The sequence below is a fragment of the Pseudorca crassidens genome, chromosome 1 (assembly GCF_039906515.1).
Source record: "Pseudorca crassidens isolate mPseCra1 chromosome 1, mPseCra1.hap1, whole genome shotgun sequence".
Taxonomy (NCBI): Eukaryota; Metazoa; Chordata; class Mammalia; order Artiodactyla; family Delphinidae; genus Pseudorca; species Pseudorca crassidens.
The window spans coordinates 123,520,654-123,547,702 of NC_090296.1; the positions used below are offsets into that span (position 1 = coordinate 123,520,654).

A 27,049-nucleotide genomic window follows, 5' to 3' on the forward strand; every position below is an offset into this window, starting at 1 on the left:
CCTCTCAGAGGAGTGAGCTCCCCCCCTGGCAGAGGAGGGAGGTGACTTGGAATCCCAAGCTAGGAACCTGGGTAGGGGCTTCCTGCTCTGGACTCCCAGGTGCGTTAGAAGCAGACCCTGGAGCCAGACGGCCTGAGTTCAATCCAGGCTCTGCCACTGACTCTCTGTATGACCTTGGGCAAGTTACCTAGCCTCTCTGTGCCTCAGTTTCCCCTTCTGTAAAATGGGGATAATAGCACAAACAGAATGGTTATGAGGATTAAATGAATGTATGTGTATAAAGCACCTCTGAGCTGGTGCAAAGAAGATGCTTTACAAGGGTTGCTGTTGTGCCACCCTCCCCTGAGCCCACTACTGCACACCCTGACCTGGGGGTCCCCCAGGTCCCGTAACCTGGCCTGAGCTGTAGCTCCAAAATGCCCCACCTAAGGGCTTACCGCGCGCCCCCTCTTGTCAGAAACCCCCACTGGGTTTGCCTTCAGGTAGGGGGTCCCCTTGAGGCAGCCCCATAGATTGGGCTCCTTCCCCCCACCCCCTGCAGGCCTGTGGGCACCAAGACTCCAAGTGCACAGAGACGGTGTGCGGAGGTTGCAGATTGGCCCTGAAGTGAGGCTTGTCTATCTCAAGGGTAAAATTCTCTGCCAGTGTTTATGGCCCCTTAACTCCCCCCTCACCAGGACGCCTGAGGAGCCACAGTCAGTCGAGGCCCATAGGGGATCTGAGGCCCGAGTGTGGCCAGGCTTGCTGGGGTCACACCCAGGCAGCGGCGAGGATCCTGTTGCTGGCCGCATCCTGCTGCAGCCCATCCAGCCTCTCTGCGGAGCAGCGCTCCCGCCCACTGGTGGCCGTATGGCCACATGACACCCAGTGAGACAGCCCTGCCCACCCGCCTGCATTTCCCCTCAAGCCTTGCAAGGCAGGCTTCACAGGGGGGGCTCCCTCCTCCCATGGGGACAGTTAGGGAAACTGAGGCCATGGAGGATCAGCAGACCAGCAGCAGCAGCATCACCTGGGAGTTTGTTAGAAACGCAGATTTCAGGCTCCACCCCAATCCTCCTGAAGCGGAAGCTTGGAAGAGGGGCCCAGCACACTGTGTTTTAACAAATCTGCAGGTGCTGCTGATGTACGTTCAAATGCTGGCCTAAATTATGTGATCCTCACACCTCTGCCAGGCAGGGAGGGTACCATCATTATCCGCATTTTACAGGTGAGAAAAACAAGGGTCAGAGAGGTAAAGAAACCGACCATGGCCACACAAGTGGAGAGAGCCGGAGCCTTCTACTTCTTACCAGAGGAAGGAAGGGGCGATTGCCATGGTGACCCCACCTGCCCTGGCGGGGGGTGGAGAGGTCAGGACTCTTCTCTGACAGAATTGACACCTTGCCAGCGGTTACACCTCCTTCTCACACACTCATCTCCTGCCTCAGTCTCCCCATCCATGGTTAGAGCCTCTCTAGGTCCAGTATGGCCACTTCTCCATGCCCCATCATGACCCACAGCATGACCACACCCTGCCCAGACCCCTCCCACAGGCTGGGGCTTGCACACCCACTGCTTGGTCCTCACCTCCTTTTAGACTTCACGTCTCACAGACACCTCAAACTCAGAGTGTCCGAAACTGGACTCATCGCCCTACAAACCTGCTCCTCCTGCAGGGCTCCCTTCTCAGCAAAGGCACCACCGTCTACCAGGTTATGCACACCAGAAACTTATGAGCCGCCCTTGACTCCACCCTCCTCCCCCTCTGTTACCTTCTTTTTCACTTCCCAAATCTCCTGTGTGTCCACCTCTCACTGCCACCACCCTAGCCTCTGCCCCATCACCTCCAGCCCTCCAGCTTCACTTCTCACCTGTTATCCCTGTTCTTTGGCCACCTACCAGTTCCTTCTATACGCCATGTTCCTTCTTGTGCAGGGCCTTTGCACGTGCTAATTCCCTATGTGCAGCATCTTTGCCTGGCTTCCTCTTCTGTCCCTTCGGAGCACTTGTTCCTATTGTCATCTTGGGTTGATACCTTGAGTGTCTGTCACAGCACTGAACTGTGAGGCCACTGAACAGCGGCAGTGCCTGGTTCTCCTCCCCGTTGTCCCTAGGATTACAGCCCAGAGCGATAAGTTCCTAGGCCTTTCTCAACTCCAAACCACTCAGGGAAACCATGACCCAGATTTCCCAGAGCTCTCCTCTACCGTGTCTCCATCACATGTCAAGGATGGGGACCCCTTGGAAGCCTCTGACCTCTGTTATCAGTCACCAGTGTCCTCATGTGTAACTCATCCCATTGCCCCTTTCAACCCTGCTCTCAGAACACTCAGCCTGGAATTCTGTTCCAAACAGTCTGAATTTCCAGTGTAAATGTCTCTCCTTCTGTACTTCTGTACCACCTTGTGACACGCACCATCTCGTGGTCCCTGCTTTGCCATCCCACTTCCTGTGCACCTGCCAGCCAGGAGGCCCCTGCCTCCCAGCTCACAGGAGATGGGCCTCTTGCTCCCCTTGCTGGAGGCTGGGCCTGAGTGAGCTGACCCCAGAGGAGCCCTGATGGGAACAGGGCCCGCCTCTCTCCCTCCAATATCCTCAGTGATACCTTCATGCTCTGAGCTCAGAGGAAGAGAAATCATGAAAAAAATCCCTCTCTTTTGACAGGAAAACACAGCGTTTTAGGCTGTGACAAGTGGGGGTGAAGCAGGGACGAGAGGGTGTGAGGACTCAGGTGGGGGCCGTCCTTGCTCGCGGCTACTGCAAAGGGGCTCGCAGGAAGCTGCTCCCAGCCCTGCCTCAATTCCCCTTTATTTCCTGAACCCCTGCCCCATGCAGCTTCTGCAGCTTGTGACACTCAGCACCCTACGTGGTGCAGGATGAACAAGAGGTGGGGGGAGGTGACAGCTTTCTGGGGGAGGTGGTATTTCAGCTAGACCTCGCAGGGGAGAAATGAGGGCAACAGCCAGAGCAAAGGCCCCAAGGTTGGAAGGAGAGTCAAGGTGAACTTTCTGTAAGGGCTGGATGTGTGGTTTAGATGTTATGGGTAAGCCCCCTGCACCCACCCAGTGCTTCTTTAAGATGCATTTGAAAGGGCTTGTGGGGATCCCTCGAGTTGGGGACCAGGTCTTATCTGTGTGTCCTCCATTGCCACTGCCCAGCAGATGCTTGCTGAGTTAATGTGTGAAGGAGGAGAATGCTAAAAATCACTTGAAGGTGGGAGTAACCTTGTTTTAATATATGTGGCTGAGTCTCCGGCCTTCTGACCAGTCTGAGGTCAGGGGATGACACAGAAATGCTCTATTTCAGGCAGCAGGGGTGGGGAGGCTGGCCTGCTTCACCCTCTCAGCTCTCGCTGGGCTATTTCTGGGGTCACTTCACCCCTTGGCTTTTGTCCTTTTCGTTCACCGCATCCAGCCTATGCACCCCCAGCCCTCCGCCCACCCTCCCAGGGGCTGAGAATGAGCATCCCACGGGACAGAGAGGCCTTGGCCATGGGGAGGCAGGGGGCTCCCCCTGACCAGGAGACGGGCCCTGGAGGATGAGCTGCCAGTCCCCACATGGAGTGGCCAGGCCAGCTTTGCCAGGTGCCAACCCCACAAGTCTCCACGGCGACAAGGAAGCGACCCACGTTGTCATGGTTGCCACTCCCCCTACCCACAAAGAGCCCTCCGCGTTGGTGTGGGATGGGGCAACCTGGTCTAAGCCGAGACCCTGACAGGCAGACAAGGCCAGTGTGTCTGGGAGAGCTTCCTGGAGGAGGTGGGGCATGAGAGGGCCCTTGGAGTGATGTTCTGATGCAAAGGACTGGGGACGAGAGTGAAGTTACCCTCAGTGTGCTAGGCCCTGGCTTCAGAACAGTGAGGCCCTTTATTTTAAAAATTCTGAATCCCTCCCAACTCGGCCTAGGGCATGGCACATAGTGGGTGCTCCTTACATGCTTGGATGGATGAGGGATGCTTGGCCCACGGTTAAAGAAAGGAATGGCTTAATCGTGTCACCAGCCCTAGTACATGCCTCGTGGATCAACAGCAATAATGGTGAAGGACCTACTGCGCATAGTCAGCTGAGCTGGGAGCTGCAAGGGGCACAGCCCTACGGGAAGCAGCAGGTGAGCTGGGATGGTCTGCCTCCTGCCTCCTGACTCTCTGGTTCTGAATGTGCCCTGAGCTTTCCAACCTCCAGCCTTTGTCCGTGCCAGTCCTCTGTCAGGAAGGTGCCTTCCCTTCCTGTCCATCTCTCCCAGGAGGTGCCCTCTGCTCTGCCCTGCTCCTCTGGCCACCCCAGTTCGATGGGGAACTCGGGGCAGTGCTGGTATGCATGCACTGCTCCCAGCCTGCTCTGGAACCCGTGTGGCTGTGCAGCGGTGCCCCTGTGGGTTTTGTTCCTGCCTCTCCTTCCACTGGTTAGGCTGAACCTTAGGGCCTGGCCCTCCCAGCCAGGCACCAGCTCCTCCTTGGTAGGCAGCAAGGTGGACCCTGACTCTCCTCCCTTCCCTGGCCTGGGGCCCCACCCTGGTGCTCCCACCTTGGATGGAAGCTGTGTCTCTAAGGATAGGGCCAGGGCCAGGGAGGGGCTGGGCCTCATAGGAAATGGTCTGGGCTGGCCAGGCAGGCTCCTTAGCGTTAAACTAAACCAGGTGACCCCAATTTATCTTACTTATGGAGTAAGTAAGGAGGGGCCCATGAGATCGTAAAGACCCCTGCTGTTTATTGAGCATCGCTGTGGCTTGGCACTCTCTGCTTGACATTGTGACTGTCCAGAGCAACTCTTGGGAGTGATTGTCCCCTTTCACAGCTGAGGACCCAGGGCTCAGAGAGGGGGAGTGACCATCCCAGGGTCACACAGCATATAGGGCAGGGCAGACCTTGACCCACTCGGCCTCCTATAACCACGCAGGGAATCAGTGCTGCCCACAGCCTCGCCCTGGCCACTTCTGTGCACCTCTCCACCCTTCCCGCTGCTCACCTGGCTCCATTCCCACTTGATTCTCTTCATTGGTAGCTTCTCCTTCCTTATTTTAAGTCCCCCGTGACTCACAGCCCCCTGAGTGTGCTTCACGCAGTCCATCTCCAGCCTGACCTCGCACCGTGACCCTGCCTGGAACACTTCCCCCAGGAGGTCTCCTCTCTTGTTGGGAAAGTTCTCCTTTTCCAGCAGGCCTGGGAGGGCAGGAGGTGGGCAGGGACTCCCCCTGGGTCATGGTCCCTTGATTCCACCCCCTGCCTGGAAGACAAAGAAGGTCCCCACAGACTTCCATTCGTTCCTCACCATGTCCTGAGCCCTCCTCTACACTGGTGTTCAACCTCGGCCCTGCCATCTTTATCTGCTCAACAGCCCACCGGAGTGGACAGATAAGAACCCAATTCAGAGAGGTTAAGTGACTTGCTCCCAGTCACACAGCTCACAAAGGTCAAGTGGGGACTGGGGCTCCTGCATTCATACTCCTGAAGCTGCCGTTCACACTCTATGGTCCATTCGTACTCCTGAAGCTGCCGTTCACACTCTGTGGTCCCGCGCAGGACCCTTGGGCCTTGAGCATTCAACTCCCCTGGCTCACACCACTCTTCAACCTTCCTCTAGCCCTCCCTAAGTTTTCCCCGACTCCAGGTTGGAAGCAGGGACCAGCCAGGGTTGCCTATGTCTTTAGGAGACTTAGAGCGTGTTGTTTATTCAGACACTCAAACAAGGGGACCCGGTTCTGGGCTTTGCAGCTGACGGGGTCCAGGGCCACTTTCCTTGGGCAGCGTCAGACGCTCACAGGCCTGACCCCTGTGGGAGCAGGGGCAGGGGCCAGGGGTTGCTATGGCAACTGCAGGCTGAGTGAGGACTTGCGGCTCTGGGGTAGGAGGAGAAGGACTCATCAGAGCCCTACCAGGACTTGGAGTCCAGGGTCCTGTCTGCCCCTCAGCCTGGCTCGGTCCTCATGCAGCGAGGAGAGTCCACATGTCCCGAGGCAGCCCCTCCACTCCACTGTTAGAAAGTTCTCCTTAGCTGCCCTCAAATCATCACTCTGTCTCCATCTGCGTCCCCGCCTGACAGTTCGCACACAGAGGCCCAGGCCCCAGGGCCAGAGAGGCCCAGCGGCTTCACAGCAGTAAGTGCCCTTGCTACCTCCCCTCCCAGCCAGGCCTGAGCCAGCCCTGGACTCACATATTCCTCTGAGGAAGGTTGTACTGTCATCTGCTCACCGATGAGGAAATGGAGGCACAGAGTGTCAGTGACCCCCCCACCAAGGTCCCAGGGCTAACGGGTGAGGAACTGGCACCCCCACCTGTGGCCACACAGTCCCTCCTGGAAGCCTGAGCCGATGCTGCGGGGTCTCGGGCAGCCAGTGGGGTCCTGTCACCTCCCCTCAGGGCTCTCAGGACTTAGATGGAGGCCGCCCAGAGGGTGCAGGCTGTGCTGCAGGCACCTGAGGACAGATGACCTCACCCCCTGCCCAGGGCCTCCTTGGTGCTCAGACTGCTGGCTTTCTTCCCACACACAGAACCTGACCTCACCCAGAATGCCTGACTCCCAAGAGAGATGCCCTCCAGGCACCCTGCCCTGGGAGCCATCCAGACCCTCGCCGGCCCTCCCCAGTCCACCCCACACGGGGAGGCCCTAAACCCTGTGGAAAGTGCCTGGCGAAGCAGGAGGGGCCCTCTTACTTGATCTCTGTCTGGCCGCCTGCCTTCCGGGCGATCTGCACCAGGTCCTTCCCATACCGTTCCTCTGCCTGGGCCCTGCAATGACAACCCATGGACGCTGCGTCTCCTCCACTTCCGCCGCCCGCGGCTCAGACTCCGCCGGCGGTGGCAGGAGGACCTGACGGTCCACCCGCTCAGCCTCTGGGGGTCAGCTGGCCGGCGGGCTCCTCCTTGAGAAGGATAAGCCTCCAGCTCTTCGTCTAAATAAGTGTTGGCCAAACATCTGGAGGAACACTAGATTATTTGCCCACTTGGGGGAGGCCCAGGTCGGGACAAACAGGAGAGTCGCGCTCCTGACTTCTTACAGCGGGGGGAGGGGTGGGGCGCAGCCAGGATGGGGGCTCGGCCACTTCCCAGGGGCTGGGGGGAGGGGCTCACCTCTGCCTCAGCAGCTCCTCCACGTCCTTGCAGGTCTTCCTGCCATCCAGCAGCCGCTGCAGCAGCACCTCGTAGCCTGTGTGGGCCGTGAAGTCCCTGCACTGGAACACAGGACAGAGGGACGTGTGAGGGCCGCAGCCGGGCTGCGTGGGTCAGGGGAATGCAGACTGCAGCCTGGTGAGGACCCTGCTGACCTCCTCCAGCCTGGCCTCCCCGTCTGCCCCCCTCTGCCCTATCCAAGAACGAGCTCTTGGGACTCAGGACCTGGCTTTGAGACAGGCTGGGACCTGGGCCCCTTTGCTGCAGTGCTGCAGTGCTGGCACCTGGACACACCTCTCCTCAAGCTACAAAATACAAAGAAATTATATGGGACTAAAAATAACGGCGTGCATGTGCATTTGGGGCAAATTCTGGACCAAAAGATACAAAAGACCAAAAAAACCTCAACTGCCACTTCTGAAGAGCCGGGGGAGCAAAAGCTCCTTGCACAAAATACCAGCTAAGGGGTGGGCAAACCACCTAAGCTACCCCTCCAGCCCGACCCCTGGACACACCCCTACCCTCACCCAGTATAAAGAACAAGTTCTCCCCCCTTGAGCGAGCGGGCAAACAAGGGAACGTGTTGTTTGTTCTCGCTCCCCGGTGCTGCGGCAGGGGCCCCAATAAAACCTTGCCTGAATTTCTTGTCTGGCCTCTGATCAATTTCTATTTATTAAGGAAGCCGAGAACGCTGGTCGGTAACAGCTTCACACAGGCACACAGTAGGTCCCCCATCTGTGGAGGTACCAGGTGTAGGTGAGCCCCTTGTGGATCAGAGCTCATAGTCAGGACACAGCAACTCTAATCTAAGACAGCCATGGGAAGGGTCCCCACCAAGGCTCCGTGATGACAGCCTTTATGGGGTGCCCCACACTGCTCACTCCTGTCACCTTCTCAATTACCCTCTTATCTCAGGGGTCCAAGTGAGAAAACTGAGGCACAGATGGGTGAGGTGTACCCAGGGTGACACAGATTGAAAGCAGCAGGTGTGGCATTGAACCCAGGCTGTCTTATTCGGGTCCGTGCCCTTCACCCCCCTGCACTCTACAGCCTCTGCAGAGACAAGAGCAACTGCTGTTCCCTGATCATCCACTGTGTACCGGATGCCACGCCGGGCTCCTGCACCCATCTGCTGAGGTGGGCCTTGAGGGTCAGGGCTAGGGCACGTCCTAGCACACACTTAGGACACACCTAGCAGCCCAGGACACCCAGCACCCCCTAGGTCTGCCTCTTAGCCAGGATGGTGGGGAGAGGGCCATCTTGGAGAATTCACAGGACACAGCTGCCTCTCTGCCACCCGTCCTGCTGTTGATCTGACTCTCACCCCTGGAGTGGGTTCTGAGCTGCTGGTGTAGGAAGCTGGGGGCGGGAGGTAGTACTTGAGGAGAGGGTGTTTTTTCTTCAAAGTCTAAGGAGAATCAGATGTGGTAGAGAAGGGCAGAGATGCCACAGACTGCTCCAGATGGCCCCGTGCCAGGCCCAGCCCCCCTTCAGCAAACTCAGAATAATGGAATCTGCAGGCCTGTAGGAGGGTTAGGATCCCAAGCTCACACCCTCCTCCTTAAGCAGCACTAGAAATTCCTGAGACCCAGGTTCAGCTGCCCACTGGGTGACAAGCAGCGGGCCTGGGCCTTGGCTGACTACTCAGAACCCCAGCAGGAGGGAGTCAACCCCCAACTCCTGCAGGCCTGTCCACCACAATGTCCAGGCTAGTGTGCACCAGGCTTCCATTTCTGTAGCTTTCATGGGCCACTTGCCTACTAACCAGGCAGCAGACCACGGCTTCCTGCCCCTCAGCCTCTGTCCTCCCTCCGGACTCCCAGGACTAAAGCCTGTGGCAGCCAGCGAGGAAAATGGATCTGCCCTCCCCCCCAAGAGGGTCACTCTGAGCTGGACACCAGTATTCAGGGCCAAATTCCATAGACCACCAGAACTGGGAAGCATCTTGTCCAGTGCCCCTCAGTCCTTGGGGAAACTGAGGCCCAGAGAAGGGAAGGACCTGCCTGAGGTCCTACTGGCGGAGGCAGGACAAGGATTTGGACTTGCAGGGCACCTGCTGTTACTCCCCGATGCCTCTGGGAGGGGGGCCTGAGCAGGGAGACGCTGACCAAACCCAGCCCTGCAGCGGACACTCTGCTCTTCCCTCCCAGCCCCATGCCCAGCTCCCACTCCCCAGGGAAACCCCACTGTCCTTCCTGAGACCCCCAGAGTGGAAAGAGAAGCAAAAGCAAACCTACATTGGCCATTCTGGAGGAGGTGGCAGGCAGAGGGGTCCTGCAGACTGGGTCCTCAGGAGCTCAAGTCCCCAAAGCACTCCAGGCTTGAGAGTCTGGTCCAGCCCCTGCTCAGAGCGCGCTGGTGCCGGCAGGGGCTTTGGCCAAGTGAGCCACCGTCACAAGTGACTAGATTGTTCCAAGGAAGTGCCTGAGTCCCTGGGGCCTGTTCCCTGCCAGCCTGTACCCCTCCTCCACCCCACCACTGCCTCTTCCTCCAGGGCTTCTGACTCATGGTTCAGAGCTGGGCACAGCTGGGCTCAGGAAGCTGCTGAGGAAATGAACTAACCAATCATTCAATCAGTTAATCAATCAGTCCTGCAGGCTTACTGTCTAAGGCCCAGCACCAGAGTCACCTCCTCCAGGGGGCCCATCCTGGCCTTTCCTCCCTGCACCTACCCAGCTCCATCCTCTAGGCGTCCAGGCCTCCCTTTCAGGGCCCTTGCTGACAGGCTCAGGCTGCCATTTCCACAGTGCAGAAGCTACTAGAAGGCAGGGCCTCCCATCTCCTGTCTACCTGCAGCCTCTGTCACCTGAGACCTGCCTGTGGCCTTGCCCTCTGTGAAATTGCTATTTATTGAGTCCACTTACCACACACCATACCAAGAATATCACAGCTGTTTTCTTATTGAAAACACCACACACCCAGGGAGGTAAGGACGGTGATAAGGAGGAAAAGAGGGGAAGTGACTGCCCAAGTCCCTCAGCTGGTAAAGATCAGGATCTGGGATGTGAACCCAGGTCAGCTTGTCCCCAAACTCACATACCGACATCAGTCATTCAACAGACAGTCCAGCAGCTCTTTTACATTTTGAAACATCAAAAAATGATTAAAGGGGCTTCCCTGGTGGCACAGTGGTTGAGAGTCCGCCTGCCGATGCAGGGGACACGGGTTCGTGTCCCGGTCCGGGAAGATCCCACATGCTGCAGAGCGGCTGGGCCCGTGAGCCATGGCCCCTGAGCCTGCGCGTCCAGAGCCTGTGCTCCACAACGGGAGAGGCCGCAACAGTGAGAGGCCCACGTACCGCAAAAAAAAAAAAAAAAAAAGATTAAAAAGAAAAAACTTTTGAAAATGATTTCCCAAATTCTCTCTGCTTCAAACCAAAGCTGTGTTTCGGTCTGTCATTCAGTTACCATGGATTCACAGAGGCCAGCTCTGTGCCAGGCTGGGTCAGAGGAACGCTGCCCTGGAGAAGGGCCGTGCTGGCTCTGCAGATGAGCTGCTGAGAGCCGGCAAGCAGCCGGAGGCCCCGCCCTCACCATGTGGCACTAGGGCGATCCACCCCAGGGGAGGGTGCCAGGTGGCAGGCAGGTGCGGTCCCCTCTTTTGGGAGACCTCCCTCAAGCCAGATGTGGGACCCCAGGCCTTGCCACCCTCACTGTGTGGCCATTCTGGACCTCCTTTTCCCCATAGAGGGGTCAGATCGGGGCTGCAGGAGGAGGTGCTCAGGACAGCTCTGGCAGGAGGAAGCATGGTCCTACCTCAGCCTGAAGGCAGCATGTGGGAGGCCTGGGTGCTGGGTTGTGCTCAGGGACAGCCCACCTGCTCCCTTCTCTGGGTGGCTCTGGCTGTGAGCCACTGTCCAAGCCCTCCAGCTGACCCCGGCCCTGCCATGCCCCCACTGGGTGGGTAGAGAGCTCGCCTTTGTACACACTACCACTTCCTCCTTTTTATACCCATACAATTCTTGGTGGCTGCATGGGCTAGGCCACAGAGACCAGGGTGCCAAGCAAGCCACTTCCCTTCTCGGGACCTGGTTTCCTCATGGAGGAAGTGAGGGCAGAGGCCAACCTCTCCTGGCCCTGATAGCCCACCCTCTAGGGCACAGCCCTATCAGGGCAGATTGGCCGCCCAGTCAGGGAGGGGGCCCGGGCCTGGCCTGAGAGATTGGACAGAGTTCAGCAGACCAGATACGGGTTCACACCCCACCCTGTGGTCCTGGTCATTCTCAGCCTCTACTTCCCTCCCTGTAAAGAGAAGCCTAATTGTTCCCACCACCTAGGTTTGATCTGAGAAGCCAGTGAAATAATGTACACAGGTGAGAATAGTAAAAGCAAGGTCAGAGGTTGCCCTGAGCCGGGATTACCCCCCATTTTACAGGTGAGAAAAATGGAACCCAGAAAGGTTACCTAATCTGCTCAGGGGCCCTGAAGGGCACAGCAGGGATTTGAACCCAGCTCCCCCAGACCAGATCTTGGCTCATTCCCTCACCTCTCTGCAAAGCCCCAGGTTCAGTGGCTGTTCAGCAAGTGGTAGCTCCCCATATGCCCTACCCTGTCCCTGCCTGCCTCTCACCCCCCCCACCCCCCCCCACCAGACAGAACCCAGATGTGCCAGGCTGGAAAAAACAAGTTATCTCCCTACCACACACCCTCCCCCACCAGAGGGTCCATTTAAAAGGCTGCAGAAGCCTTTTCAAATGTTCCCTTACGTGGAATTCCAGAATATAAGGTCCCTCAGAGGACAGCTAAACCTCTAACCTTAGAGGGAGAGGCCTGGGTTTTGGTACCAGGTCTGATCTGCCAGGAAGAAGCTGGGTAGTCTTAGTAAAGTCCCTTGCCCTCTCTGGGGCCTCCTGACTGTGAAACAGGTTTAGGGACAGGAAGTGACCTTTAATTGCCCTTCCAGCAGGGAGGCTGCTGTTTGTCTGCTGGCTTTTGGAAGCCATGGCAACCATGGCTGCATCTTACCTAGAGAAGTCTGAAGTCCGGTGTGGACTGGAGCTGCCTGAGGGGAGTGAGGCCTGGGGAGGGAGCAGTTGGGAACTGGCACCATGTGTTTCCTGGGAACCAAGAGGAGGCCGGGAAGGTGGCTGGGAAGAGCTGCCGGTAGTAAGTGAGGGAAGAGTCCCCGAAAGAAGCTGCGTGGAGTGGACGGTGGGGAGCAGCTGGGAGGGGTCAGACGTGGACAGCTGCAGGGGACGGAGCCTGCCGAGGCAGCCAGGAGAGGAAGAGCTGACCTGTGTGCGCTTGCTACCCGCCGCACCAGCTACAGCAGCACCAGGGAAATAAGGGGTGAAGTACCCCTTTAGAGCTTCCAAGCCCGCGCCCCACGCCATCTGTGGAGACACAGAAGCAGCAGGCAGTGGAGGTGGCAGAACACGGCGAGTGCAGAGACGGACCCGTTCTCTGTCCCCCGGCGTCGGCTTCCAATCACAGGCCAAGTGGGGAGACTGGGAAACTTTCAAGTGAACAAGAGTGAGATTTTGATATGTGGTGGAACTGGAGGGAGTTAGACCTGAAAAGGACTAGAAACGCTCTAACACGTGCCCAGGGTAGAGGAAGGGAGAGCTACCAGTGGCTTTGGAAGGTGGAAGGAAAAACATTAAGTTTCCTGCTTGCACCCTAACCAAGTTCAGAAACCTTCTGTAAAATGCTAGCCATGCTTGTCAAAAACCTTTCTAATAACTGATGTGCTCTTGGGTTGCTAGGCGCTCTCTCTCTCTCTCTCTCTCTCTCTATATATATATATATATATATTTTTTTTTTTTTTTTTGACTGCTCTGCACAGCATGCAGAACTTCCCCAATTGAACCCACACCCCCTGCAGTGGAAGCGTGGAATCTTAACCACTGGACCACCAGGGTAGCCCTATATATTTTTTCTAACATTTTTCTTTCTTTCTTTCTTTTTTTAAAAAAATCACCTTTTACTAGTGAAGAGGAGACAGAACAGGGAGACTGGACTTACTCCCTTCATCTCAGGAAGCCCCAGAAGCCAAGGACTGCGATTTTGAACACGGTTACAGGCCTCACGGTGCCCAGGCTGCTTTGCCCTCTCCTTTTACCGCAGTTTAACAGTTCTCTGCGGCCAAGGTGCCCACCATGGCTGGTTTATTAACAACTAGTCCACTGTTGCTTGTCTGCTGTGGGCTGAGAAACCCAACCACTGGGATTGTCAGCACACCTGAGGTAGTAAGCACTGAACTCTGGAGAAGGCGGCCCCCTGGAGGCAGAACGTGGGTCTGTTTGCCTACTGGGTCCTGGTGCCCAGGTCTGCACAGCAACACTCAGCAAATACACTGGACAAAGGCTGAGGAAGCGTCTGATGGAGGCCCTCGAGCTGATGTGGGTTTATGACAGCTCCTGAGCTGCCCCATGGAGAACACCAGACCATTTGTTTGCAATTCAATGACTCGTTATCCAGCACCTTTAAATAAGCCAGACAGACTTGTCCCCTCTACTTGGTACAATGTATTATTATCCCTGTTGTACAGATAAGGAAACTGAGGCTCAGAGAGGATAAGCCAATGAATAGCAGCTGGGCTCTTTCCACTGCCTCACAGCTAGTACCCCGCATCTCCACCATTATTGGCTGCTAAACTGAGGAAAAGCAAAGGACCAGACACCCACGTATGGCTTGGTTGGATGGATGGATGGATGGATGGATGGATGGATGGATGGATCAGAGACTTAAGTGAGCAAGCCGGTTGCTTACCCAGAGTACCCCAGGAGGAGGGTTGGGTAAAGAGAAGTTCCCTAGTCTCAGCCCTTGAGGAGCCATTGGGGAATGTGGTCATTTGCAGAGCTTTGTGGGGCCATCAGGAGCAGAGGGCGTGTCTGTGGTTGGTGCCCCCAGAGAGGCCAACTCCAAGAGCCCAAGTGGCCCCAAATGTGCAACACAGGTGAGCCGCTCTGATGGATGGAGAATGCCCCATCGCCGCGGTCTATAATCAGGTTAGGGATTCCGCAGAGAGGACTCGAGCCTCAGGTGACATGCTGAACTAGGTGTTCTGGGTCTAGGTGTCCCCTGACTCAAAGACTGGAGGGGTCCATTCATAAGCAGACAAATGGGGGGGTGATTTACAGCTTTTCTAAGATGGCCCAGGCTAGGTGGCAAAGGGAGAGAGCCAAGAAAGCTTCCTGTTAAGGAACAAAAGCACATTGAGTGTGGTTAGATGAGCTACTCTGGGTTCAGCTGGGCTGACAGGGGCTTGGGATTAGAAATGAGTTTCCAGAGGGCTCTAGCTCTCCACTGAGCCCCAGTCTGAGGCCTCCCCTGGGCCTTAGACAGCCCTTTACTCAAGCAGCCCTGCTGGATGGGCCCCTGAGACATCCAGGCCCTTGACCTTGGGGAATCTGGAGGCAGGGTGCTGATGGTTACCTGCGGCCTTCAGGGGGGCCCGTTGGAGCCCTGAGAATGTTCAGGAGCTCTCAGGAATCCCACGGAGCCGGGTGTGGGGGCCAGGGGAACAACACAAGCAACAGAAGGGGACCAACTGTGCACACCTGGGGCCTCTTATCTCAGTAATACCGACCCGGGGAGAATGCGAGGATGAGAGAGGTTATGTAACTTGTCCAGGCTCAAGCAGCAATTGTGTGGGTGTGTGTGGCTTCCGACTTTGTTCTTTTAAATAGGCCTCTTCCAGTGTCAAGCAGGAAGGGCCTCCTCTACTGCACTGCCCTCCCCCATTCTGTGATGTACTTCTCACTTCCCCTCTGCTCTTAAAAGCCCAGCTCGATCCCCCACTTCTCCCTCCTGCTTTATGAAACCAAAACGTGTAGTAGTTAGCACAAGAGGTGGGGCCGGGAGTGAACACGAGCTGGGGCAGAGGCCTGGAGGTGGGGATGAGCCCCTCGGGTTTAGGAGACCGGAAGCTTGATGCTCAGAGCTGTGAGTGGCTACAAGTCCAGCAGAAAGCAGCAGTGAGGGGTCTGAGGGGCTGGAGCAGGTATCTGAAGAGGTAGCCTGAGGCCAGCTGAGGTGGAGCCCTGAGTCAGGCAGACCAAGTGGTGGGACCCTCCCTGGAGGTAACGAGGATCCAGGGCCAGGTTCCAAATTCAGGGGAAGGGAACAGGATGGATGGGATGTGGATGGGTAGAGGCCAGTGTTCTCCATGCCTCTAATTCCCAGAGAAGCCTGCAATGTCAGGACTGTGCCCTTACTGCCCCATGTCACAGATGAGCAACGGAGGCTCAGCAAGGTGAGTGACTTGCCCAGGTCACACAGCTCCTCTGTAGTGCCCCCCACTCAAGTTGATTAGGCGGGGGGCTTGTAGGATCCAGCAGTGGCCAGGGCTGAGGGCAGGTAGGGAACATGGTTGGAGGGCAGAAGGGAAATGAGCCACCCGACGCTGAACCCTGGAGGAGACTCTGACCTGTCGGCAAGGGCAGGCACTGACCATCCCCTGCACGTGGCCGGCTGCACAGGGCTCCTTGCTGCATGGCCTCCAGCTTGTAAGTGACCGGCCAGGGACTGGGGACTGGTGTCTGTGGCCCAGGCGCTGTCTCTGCACGTCTCCTTCTGCAATTATCACCCCTCCCACACCTCCTACACCTGCCAGAGGATGGCCCACAGGGAACACCTCGACAAGAGAAAGTCCAGGTAGGGGGTGTGGGAAGACCCCAGGCACTGCGTCCTCGTCCTGGCCAGTCCCACGCACACGAGTTGAGCAAGTTACTTAAGCTCCTGTGCACAGATTCCCTCCTCTGTAAAATGAGTGTGAACACACTGTCCACTTTCCCTGGGACTCTGAGGACGAAATGATATAATATATGTAGGAGCCCAGCAAAGGGCACCCTGAAACTTAAGGAGCTCCTGGAAAATGGTGGCCATGGTGATTAGTACATATCAAGTAAAAGTAAACCAAGAAAGGAAATAAAAAAGGAGAGCTGGGTTTGAATCCTAGCTGGTTGGAATCCAATCGACTGACTGATTGCTTCCGATCTCTCAGCCTTCATTTTTTCACCCGTATAGTGGAACGCACACTGGACTCCAAGCCCTCCACTGGGCTGACGGGGGGTGTCTTGCTTGGTAGCTGTGAATTGCTTCAGGGTGAGGACTGACAGCCTCCTCTGGGCTTGAGACTTGCTCAAGAGACAGAGATGGGCCCCTGGGGTGCAGGAGACCCCCACTCCTCACACCTTTCCCCAAAGGCAGGAACAGACACCCACAGCCCCTGGATTAGGTCCCTCAGCCTCCTCTGCCAGCCTTGGTAGGTTCTGGGCCTCAGAGCTGATCCTGGGCTCTGGCTCCAACGCCTTCCAAGCCCAGGGTCTTCCTGGGCTCCTGTACCTGCCAAGGGTCTATATGCGGGGCTTCTTGGCCTAGGCCATTAACATTCATTTCACCACGTCTATCTTTTAACCACAGTAATGGATTTAATACAGACAAGGAGCCAGAGGCTCAGAGAGTGGAGGGACTCACCAGGGCCACACCGTGAATGCAGTGGAATCCAAGCAGTGCATCGGGTTCTAAAGGCAGGGTGAGAGACAAAGACGGTGCCTTCCAAGCAAGGGTTCTGTGTTGGAGACTGGGAAATTGCTTCACCCTGCCCAACACAGCCAGTGTGCATCTGGCATAGCGCAGCACTGTGGGAAAATACACCTCTAAGTGGAGCAAGATGCCACCTCCAGGGTTCTGGGGCGCTGGGGCTGCCTGAGGGAAGCCTGTGCTCTCTGGAACCATTCACTGCTTACCTTTCCTACTCAGCCCCTCACTTGCACCCGTACGTTGGTAGGACTCAAACCAAGACCTTTGGACCCTGGAATGCAAACTCCTCCCCTCAATGAATCTGCAGTCCCTCTAAGGTTGGGGGTGATCTGAGGACTAAAATAAAATTCCAGCAGCCTCATGGCAGCTCCCGCCCTGACCCAAGACCTAGTCTCAGCTGCTGGTCTTCCCCTGGCCCTGGAATTAGCCACACTGTTCCTTTGGTTCCAGTGTCAATTTCCATCCTCTTCTGGGTCAGACTGAGAACAACTGCAGACACCAACACAGCACCTACTACGGTGCTGCTCTACGCTGTGCAGACCCCCACAGCCCAAGCTGTTAGTATTCACGACAGCTCCAGAGACACTGATCCAGACTTCTGTGTTGGTCCCCTGCCTACCACCTCAACCCTGCTTGCATGGACTGATCCCAGCTGACCTCCTGGACCTTCCTACCACCTGCAGTCTGGGGGCCCCAGGCCTGGGAGAGTGGGCTCAGAGCTGGTCCAAATGAAGGGAAAACATTCAAGAGGTGACAAAGAAGAGGACCCCTTCTGCTTCAGTGGCTGCCATCTGGGCAGTTGGGGGTAGAAGTCCTGGTTTTCAAAGACCCCTCAGGTCTAGGCAGGCCCAGGCCAGGGTGGACATCAATTCCCTCAGGGCCGTCTCATGATCCACTGAAGAAGTCGGTGACCCCAGCCTGTGGGACAATCCTCCTCGAAGAGTGAGAGCTGGTGGGGCCTCAAGTAAGCTCAGAAGTCATGGGCCTTCTCAGGGGGCCAGAGGTAGGGCAACTGTAAGGAGGAGCCCACCATCCCCAGGGGATTCTCTCTAAGGACGGTGTCTCTCCAAGTATGTCCAGGTTTGGGAGAGTTATAGGGGGTTTGTCATAGACTGGTGGCCAGTCCAGGTTGGCAACCTCAGGAAGGCTCAAACCTCAGTTTCCTCACCTATAAAAACATCTCTAGTGTGGAGAAAAAGGAACTCTCCTACACTGTTGGTGGGAATGTAAATTGGTGCAGCCACTATGGAGAACAGTATGGAGGTTCCTTAAAAAACTAAAAACAGAGTTACCATATGACCCAGCAATCCCACTTCTGGGCATATATTCAGAGAAAACCGTAATTCAAAAAGAACACACACCCCAATGTTCATAGCAGCACTGTTTACAATAGTCAGGATGTGGAAGCAACCTAAATGTCCATCGACAGATGAATGGATAAAGAAGGTATGATACATATATATAATGGAACACTATTCAGCCATAAAAAAGAATGAAATAATGCCATTTGCAGCAACATGGATGGACCTAGAGATTATCATACTAAGTGAAGTAAGCCAGACAGAGAAAGACAAATATCATATGGTGTCGCTTATATGTGGAATATAAAAAAAAAGATACAAATGAACTTATTTACAAAACAGAAATAGATCTGCAGACATAGAAAGCAAACTTATGGTTACCAAAGGGGAAAAGGGGGGAAAGGGATAAATTAGGAGTTTGGGATTATCAGATAGATATACATTACTATATATAAAATAGATAACCAACAAGGATCTACCGTATAGCACAGGGAACTACACTCAATATTTTGTATAACCTATAATGGAAAAGAATCTGAAAAAGAATATATCAATATATAATATGTATAACTGAATCACTTTGCTGTATACCTGAAACTAATACAACATTGTAAATCAACTATATTTTAAAAAATTAAAATAAAAAAATAAAAACACCTCAACTCAGGACCTCAGTAGCTGATAATTTTGAAAAAAAAAAAAGAACAAAGTTGGAAGACTCACAATTCCTGATTTCAAAACTTACTACAAAGCTACAGTAATTAATATAGTGTGGTACTGCCATAAGGACAGACATACAGACCAATAGAATGGAACAGAGAGCAAGAAATAAGCACTCACATATATGGTCAACTGATTTTCAACAAGGATGGCAAGACCATTCAATGTGGAAAAGACAGTCTTTTCAACAAATGGTGCTGGAGAAACTGGAGATGCACATGCAAAAGAATGGAATTGGACTCCTAACACCATATACAAAAACTAACTCTTAAAACTGAACAACACACTTAATTGCACACTTAAAAATGGTTAAGATGGTAAATTTTACATTACGTATACTGACCACAAAAAAAGTAATTGTATAAGCTTATAAGGTTAAAAAAAAAAACAACCCTCTACCCTCTACTCATTCACAAGTGAGTCAGATGAGGTCACGTAAATGGTAAAAGCCAGATATACGCTCATTGTCAGCAACAGCGATGCATCTGAAACACCACAGTTATCTACACCAATGGTTCTCAGCCTTGGCTGCGCTTTGGAAACTGGAGAACTTTGAAAAATACTGCTCCTCCACCCCGAAATTTGCATGCAATTGACCTGGGGCAGTGCCTGGGCATTGGTATTTTTGATCCCTGTCACATTTCTGATCTTATCTCCAACTACTCTCTACCTCTGTCACTCTGCCCCAGCCACACAGGCCTCCCTGTCCCTTGAAGAGGTCAAGCGTTCTCCTGACTCAGCCCATCACCCCCTTTTCCTCTCCAGTATAGCTCAGCTTCTGCTTTTCCATTTCTGCAGTTGGGAAGCCCTGATCCCATCTGGCTGCCCCATCCCCACCCAGGCTGCTAGTCTCTGGAGCACCAGCAGACACTTCCTGTTGCCCAATAGTGGGTGGCCTGTCAACACCAGCAGAAGGGGATGTCACTCACCCGCCTCCTCTGTCACTCATTGCTCAGGGTACCAGGTCTCGGCAAACCACCGCACACTCTCACTGACGCCAAGGGCTTTCTGAACTGGCCTGGGAAGGTAGCAGTCAGGCCTAACCCAGCAGCCCCAAAGTCCAACGGGGTGGTATCCCCAGGCCCACATCGCCTCTATAAGCCTCAGTCTTCTCTATAAAGCAGGAATAAGAATACCAACCTCATGGGGCTATTGCATCTTGTCACCTGAAGCCATAGGAATGACTCTCTAATGGTGGAATTTAATATGCAATGGTGAACAGAGTTGGGGAGGCATCCTGAGACTGGGAGGATCCACATATGAGGCTCACCCTGTAGGCGCCTATCCAATTATAAGTGGGGATCCCTTGGGATCTGTTACTGGTCTGCTAACTCCTGATGCTGAGCAGAAGAATGTGGACCCCTGAGCCTCTCCATCTTCAAAGCCTTTATCTTAGGTGAGAATCACTCTGACATCCTACAGATGAGGTAACTGAAGTTCAGAGAGGGGAAAGGATTCTCCAGGTTCCCCTCAGCGAGTGAGGGTGGAAGCTTCACAGAGGCCTATTCCCCATTCTGAGACTGGAAGACAGGGAGTGACTGAGCCCATGAGGGAGGGACCTTCCGGAGCTAGCACAGCAGGGAGCCCTAGCATGGGCAGCCCCCAGGGCACAGGGTACCACTCTCTCTAGCTGGACGTGAGGCAGTTTCAGTTTCCACAAGTTCCCTCTATCGTGTGGTTTGCAGCGTCAGCCAGGCTCTAGGCGAGGTGGGCGGGCATCCTACCCACAGCCTGCAGCCTCCAAGCCTCTGCATGAGTGGAAACATCCATCCTTGCAGAGGGTGCAAAAAGGAAGAAAGCATCTTTGCCTTCACTCAAGGTTGGTCAAGACCTTTCACAAGCCGGCAAGGGCCTTCCCTTCCTACCAGTCACCCTGCACAGTCCTCTGGGCCAGAAAACCATCTTGCAAACCCACTGTGCCCTCTCCCCCTTCCACACCTTTGCCTGCACCATTCCTTCCACCTGGAGCACCCTCTGCCCTCCTCCCACCTCCCAAATCCTCACCAACCCTTCCAAACCCAAGCAAGGCCCTCCCTTCCATCCCAGGAGCTGGCAACCCCGGCTGGGGGGAGGTGCCAGGAGCAGCTAGGAAAAGTCCATGAGTTCCTGGGAATTGGATCAAAAAGAGGGTCTGGAGAAGCAGATCTTGTTTTCCACCAATAATAAAATCAAAGGTGTGGGTTATGTTCTTGGCCCAGGACACCGCCTCCAGGAAATCCTACAGGAGAGCATCTGCAGGCATCGCAACAGCAGGGCAAACACAACCACAGACCTCTGCAGTCACCTATTGCCATTAGACGGCCAACCGTGTCCTGTGGAGTGGGCGCTGAGGAACCAAGTTCTCAGGTCCCAGCGGGCACACGCGCCACAGAGTCTGCACAGGGTACGTGGAAGAGTTCATGCTATCGAGCTACAAATGTCGCCTAAAAACACCATCTTGGCCTTGAAAACAGGAATTGCTTAGTTGTGTTTTAAAATATTTTCCTTTTAATGAAATACGTAATCCGTGATCACTTGCAGAAAATTATGGAGAGAAAAATCACATTACTTCCAAAACCATGGAAACCAGTGTTAACCTATAGGGAGCCGCCCTTATATCCAACAGGAGTTATCATTGAACCAAGAACTGGTCAATCTCCTTGGAGTCAGGGGCAGAACTGGACGGGGTCCGACAGAGCTAGGTGGGTGCCCCTGCTTTGTCCTGGACATATGACCATGAACTAGGCCCTTGACCTGCCCATGCCTCCATTCTGCAGACAGGAGGACTTTGGCAAGTCTTTCCCTGCAGGGTGGATTTGGGGACATGCATGGAATGACTGTCGCAGTGCTTGGCGCCTAACAGGCACTGAACAAACAGGCACTGTTGTCGCTCCTCTGGGGATGATTTAAGTAGCTGGGACTCAGAGAAAAAAATCTTCACAGAACAGGAAATAAACATTCTCTTTTTCATTTTTAGTTGTGTAATTTAATTTTTCAATAGGTTATACATTTGCATGTTCAAAAATTAAAAACTATAAAAAGATACATAGTGACAACGCTCACTGCCACCCAGCCCTGTAACCCATCAATCGCTTTTCTCTGACTCCCCCCAAGGTTATCAATTTAATTAGTTCTCTGTGTGTCTTTCTAGAGACTCTCGCTGTTAATACAAGCCTGTGCCGACATAAATGCTTATTTCCCCCACTTTTCACAACAGGTCGCATGCAAGACACACTGCTTGGCTCTATGCTTTTTACACAGAACACCATGCCTTGAAGAGCTTTGCAACCAGCACAGAAAGAGAGTCCATCCTTACCCCTTCTGACAGCCATGGCCAGGGAGACATTGGGAAGGCAGTAGGTGGCGGCAAAGGAAGGACAGCCAGGGGCCTCCCTCTCCCACCTCCTGCCTCTACAATCCCCTGTTTCTCGGGAGGACCCCACTCCTCAGCCACTGGCCCCCTCAGCCTTCAAGGCCACAGGGCCCTGCCCTGCTGCAAGTCCACCCACAAAGCCTGAGTGGGCTTAGGTTCCCAGCAGAGCCCCTCCAGGCCCAGTCCTCCCAGCCCCTTCCAGGTCCCTCTGGTCCCTCTTTCCTTGATGAAAAGTCTCCTGCCCAGCCAGAGGACTATGAAGGGTCCCAAAGTGACTGCTAGTGCCAAATGCTAGAGAACTGGGCCCACTCTCTCACCCAGGAATGCCTCCTCTTCTGGGAAGCTACCCAAAGTCGTAGTCCTCAAGTGCAAAACCTTGATACACAAAGATCTACCCAGTACATCACTGTCCAGAATACTAAATAATCGGTAGTAACCTAAATGTCCAACAATAGGGGATTGGGTAAATAAATCACAACATGTCCACCAAATCCACAAGCTGGAGGACCATGCAGTCATTAACAATGGTGTTTTGAAGATGAGGAAATCATACCCAGGCCCACATACATTCAAAACAGAATTATGCTGAAAAGAGGGTCTTCCCCACCTCAGTCTCCTCCTCTGTGGGGAACCTCAGAGTCTCAGAACTGGGAAGGAGAAGAGGCAACAGTAGCTGATCAGACACACGGGTCCTGAGTCCCCTCTCCCCACCCTCACCCAGTGCATCCTGGGTGAGTCATTCCCCCACCCAAGGATGTGGTACCTCCTTCTGTCCTCTGTTGAGGAGCTCAGCTCCTCCCAGCTTGGCACAGAGGTTTCCAGATGAAGCTGGAGCCCAGCCTCAAAGGGGAGAGATGTGACCTCAAGTCAGAGGGAAAAGTTCAGGCCTGTTCTCTCTGTCCCCATTGATGGTTCCTGCCCAAAGCCGGGGCGGCAGGGAGGGAAGGGCAGGGAGTGAGAGGTAGTATACGCGGCCCTTACTTTTCCTTTTAACAACCCCAAGTGGGACAGGATGCGGATCTTAATAAAACCTGGTCCAGACCTAGATTTTCCCTCTTGAAGCAATATCCAGTGACTTCTTTGCAAAGGCGGTTGGACATATAGGTGGGAGGCAATGAGGGGGTAGGAGGGGAAAGCGCAGCTCGGAGCACCCCTCTGGGTATGCCCCGTGCCTGGCCGTGTTATCAGACAGGCTCAGTCTCCAGCACCGGATTCTGGCCTCCTTGAGGGCAAGACAGTCTCATTCACCTGATTGGACGTGGGGATGGGAGGCCCAGCTTAGGCTGCCTGGTAGTGAACCCTTCTCAACAAACATTTGCAGAATGTAACTAAAGTAAAATGAAGGAGAAGATAGGTTCAGGAAGGCATGAGTACTGTGGATGCATTTACTGTTCATTCACTTATTCTATAAACATTGACTGAACACATACCCCACTCGCCAGCCTCATACTGAGGAGGCAGACAGGTGTTTCTTGCAGTACAGTTTGGCAAGGAAAGCTGTGTGTACTGGGGAAGGGGGGTGGTATCCCCGCATTCTGGGGGCTTCTGTGCCGCTCGGTGCTGAGTCAGGTTACATGAGCTCTAAGTCCCCCTCAGCTCGAGCACCTGGTATTCTCATCCTCGGCCTTGTCTCACCAACAGCCCCTGCTCTGAGGGTCAGCCGCAAACTTCCTGCAAAGCCGTGATGTTCTTTATCACTGTGCGTGTATAACAGACATCAAACGATCCCTTCCCTCCCCCTGTGGCTAGGCCCGCCCCTGCCGCACTCCCACAGCGGCCTGCCTCTGAACGTTCTGCTGAAGATAAACGCAGGCTATAAATAAATACCGTGTGGCCACACTGGCAAAAGTTGCAAATATCGGCGCACTGAGGGACGGGACTGGGCTGTTCCCATGCTGAATGTTCCCACCACTTCTGAACCACTGTGTCTGCTTTTTATAATTTCTTTGTCTCCTCTTGCTATCAGGCTACCAGCTATCTGTGAAACCGTCTCTAACAGTTCAGGCCCACCAGTATTTAACCAAATGTAGATCCCTACTATTTGCTGTATCTATAGGTTAAAAGACCACACGACCAAGCTTGTTATAACTGTGGGTAAAATCAGAGTTCATGGGCCCTAACCACTATAGGGCATCTTGTATGAGTAAAGTGTATAAGCTTCAATGCAAGCTCTTAGCTCCTCAGAAAACACTTCTGTTTCCCTCCTCACAATGGAGCTGGTGCGCCTTGGACTGGGGTGGGGGAAAGCCAGGGGGAGGGGCAGGCAGGCCCCTGTCCCTAACACCCCCATGGCAGTTAGATCATTAAGTCTTTTCCATTTAACAGATTTGTCTGTAAATTGGGCTTTAAAAGACTTCTATGGACCTCATCTGATCTTACTTCTCTGGGAGGTGAGAAGGACAGTTTTTCTCCCTCCTCCACCAACGTGGCCCAAAGATCCAGTGATGGGCCCTGTTGCTAGAAGAGCAATGAAGCACCTGGGTGAGAGTCCACACACTGGGGCCAACCCGTCCGGTTTCATCCCAGCTACATGACCTTGGGCAAATGACTTAGGCTCTCTGTGCCTCAGCCTTCTCTTGTGGATAATAGGGATAACAATAGCATCTACCTCCTTGGTTTAAATGGGTGAACAGATACAGAGTCCTGAGAACGGGCGGCTGGTACATCTTTAATGCTCAGTAACTGTTAGCTGTCCTCGTGGGCTGGGTGGGGCTGAGCTCCCGTGAGAGGTGTTAGAATTCAGTGGTGCTGCCACTGACCTTCTGGGGCATCTGCCCAGGCTCAGTGTGAGAGGCTCCCACTGGCCACTTCTCCCGTTCTGCTCCAGCCTTCCCTAGGGAAGCTGCACCCTCACCCCAGGCCCAGGGAGCGAGCAGTGGCGGAGAGGGGGCACCTGTAGGCCGTGAAGCCCGCAGCAGCTCAGAGGTGGGGAGAGCACAGAGCGTGGGCGGGATACCGCTCAGGAAGCTGCCACAGGTCGGCTGCTGCCACCATACCCTGCTCTCTCTCATGTACCATCCCCCGCTGCCCAGATCCTGCCTTAAGGCTATTCCTTGGCCCAGCTCTGTCCTAGGGAAGGTGGACCCAGGGGCTCTGGGCTGGGACAGATGTCCTGGAGCTAAAATATAGTCAAGATGTCCTGGCCTGCCTTGGGCGACTAAGCACCTGGATTTTCAGGCCCTGTCCTTTCCCCAGACTTTGCACTCCAAGTCAGAGCAGTGATGTAGTGACCCGCTGTCCGGCCTGTCACCCCACCCCTGCAGCCCCTCGCCCCTTGCCCCTTGCACGGGCCCCATTTTCCAGCCTGGTGCTTGGAATGGGCCGAGCCAGGTCTGCCTCCCTTGGCTTCTCTGGGCCGGTCCCAGCCCCTCTTTGTAGATATGGGGAAACGGAGGCCCAGAGAGGCATCCCTCTGCCCACTGTGCAGTCAGTGCCGGCGGGAAGCAGGCCACTCACACGCTGGCCACGGGCCCCAAGCGGAGCGTGGCCTGGAAGGCAAGGAAGACCTGGCTTGTTAGCTTTCGTCTCCTGGCCGGAGGCCCCAAGAAAGAGCCCAGGGAGGCCAGGCTGTTGACTGAGGCCGTGTGAAGTGAGCAAAGAGCCAGGTGTCCTCTGCAGGGCTGGAGGGGATCCCTCAGGACAGCCACATTCCCCAGCAGTAACCAGAGAGGTCTCAGCTTTTTCCTGTGAGCCACTGGGAACAGCCAGAGCTTGGGGAGCAGAGGGAGAGGTTGAGAGACAGCTGGAAAAAAGCTGAAGGGATCTGGGGTCCAAACTGGGCTTGCAGGCTGTGTGGCCTGGGCCAAGCATTTCACCCCCACGAGCCAGCTGGGTGCTGGAATTTCACTAGGAAAAGGCTTGATTTACATGTGCACTGGATTTAAGAAAGTCAGCAAGGAATTGCCCAGCCCTGTCGCCTCTTCAAAGGACCCCTGAGGTCTGCAAGGAAGAGGGGTTGGGTGAGGGGAAGAGAATTCCCATTTGGCGCTCCAGCAAGGTGCGGGGGAGTTTGTTACCTCACCTTGTTTTAACCCTCCCATCCAGTTGGTGCATTTATTAATATCTCTCTCTACTATATAGATGCGGGAAAATGGAACCCCGAGAGGTTAAATGACTTGTCCAGCCTCTAAGTAGCACAGCCAACATCCAAAGTCAAGTTTTTCTGGTCCCCAAACCTGACCCCCTCCCTCCTTCGCCTCACAAGACCTCCTCGAGCTCCCACCCATATATCAGACACTCCTAAAAATTTCCTGCTGTGGGGAGAGGGTCACTCAGGGGAAAAACCAGCCCTGGGAGCACAGAGACTATCCCCCACTCACTGTGTTGAAGTTTGCAGAGAAATCAGTACCCCAGACTGAGGATCCCCTTCGTCTTCTGACTCAGAAGCAGCCCAAGTCACCTCCACGATGATAAAGACCAAAAATCAACCACTATTTTTATGAGAAATCCCCCTCTTGGAGCCACATCCCCACCCACCACCCCCGGGGAAACTTTGGTCGGACTGGCCTCCCCGGGGCCAACACCACTGGCTCAAACCGGCAGCCGTCTTCACTCACCCAAAAGGCATCTTTGAACTGAAGCTGGGGCATCTTCCTCAGCCGACTGCCACGGCAAAGCTCCCTCTCCTGCCACAGACAGGGCTGAACGAGGGCCAGGAGGCAGGCGCACCGTCCCCGTCCTGGCAGCGCTGGCCCAGGGCCCCCCTTCCAGGCCGGCGCCGTCTGCAGTGCCTCAGAAGGCAGCTGTAAGCCAGAGACTGCTAGAGGGAGGAAAAGGGCTCAACCTGTTTTGTTTGGGGCTAGAATCAGCAGCAAAATGAGGAAGGGCTGGTGCCCAGTGATGGGAGGGCGGGTCCCAGTGTCCGGCCCGGCCCCTCACCAGCCCCGTGGAGACGGAGGACACAGCCCAGGCTTCAGGACTGAGAGCAGGGATGCCAGCCCCGGGCTGTGGGGAGGCAGGGGCCAGTGGGAGACGCAGCCCGGGGCCTGTGCAGGTAGGTTTGTGCAACCTCCCCTAGGGCAGGCTCCAGGGCCGTCGCCCCACAGGAAGTGGAGCTGCCATGCTCCCCTGTGCAGCCCCGCCTGCCATCTGCCACCCAGCTACTTG

General features: G+C 54.8%; 1 protein-coding gene across 3 annotated transcripts in view; it reads right to left on the bottom strand.

Annotated features, from left to right (window-relative positions):
- The window catches only part of PSTPIP1 (proline-serine-threonine phosphatase interacting protein 1), a 39,940-nt gene extending 13,221 nt beyond the window's left edge, over positions 1 to 26,719 (bottom strand). Inside the window, exons 1-3 of one of the 3 annotated variants that reach the window (XM_067754776.1) lie at positions 26,500 to 26,719; positions 7,047 to 7,147; positions 6,630 to 6,704 (exon numbers count right to left, since the gene is read on the bottom strand). In XM_067754776.1, the coding sequence (XP_067610877.1) occupies positions 6,630 to 6,704; positions 7,047 to 7,147; positions 26,500 to 26,532 (209 nt within the window). In that variant the 5' untranslated portion in view covers positions 26,533 to 26,719. Of the gene's footprint in view, positions 1 to 1,878; positions 1,914 to 6,629; positions 6,705 to 7,046; positions 7,148 to 9,322; positions 9,451 to 26,499 lie in introns of those variants that run through there. The other 2 variants (XM_067754782.1, XM_067754792.1) reach the window with 2 other exon arrangements.
- Between the last annotated feature and the right edge of the window lie 330 nt (positions 26,720 to 27,049).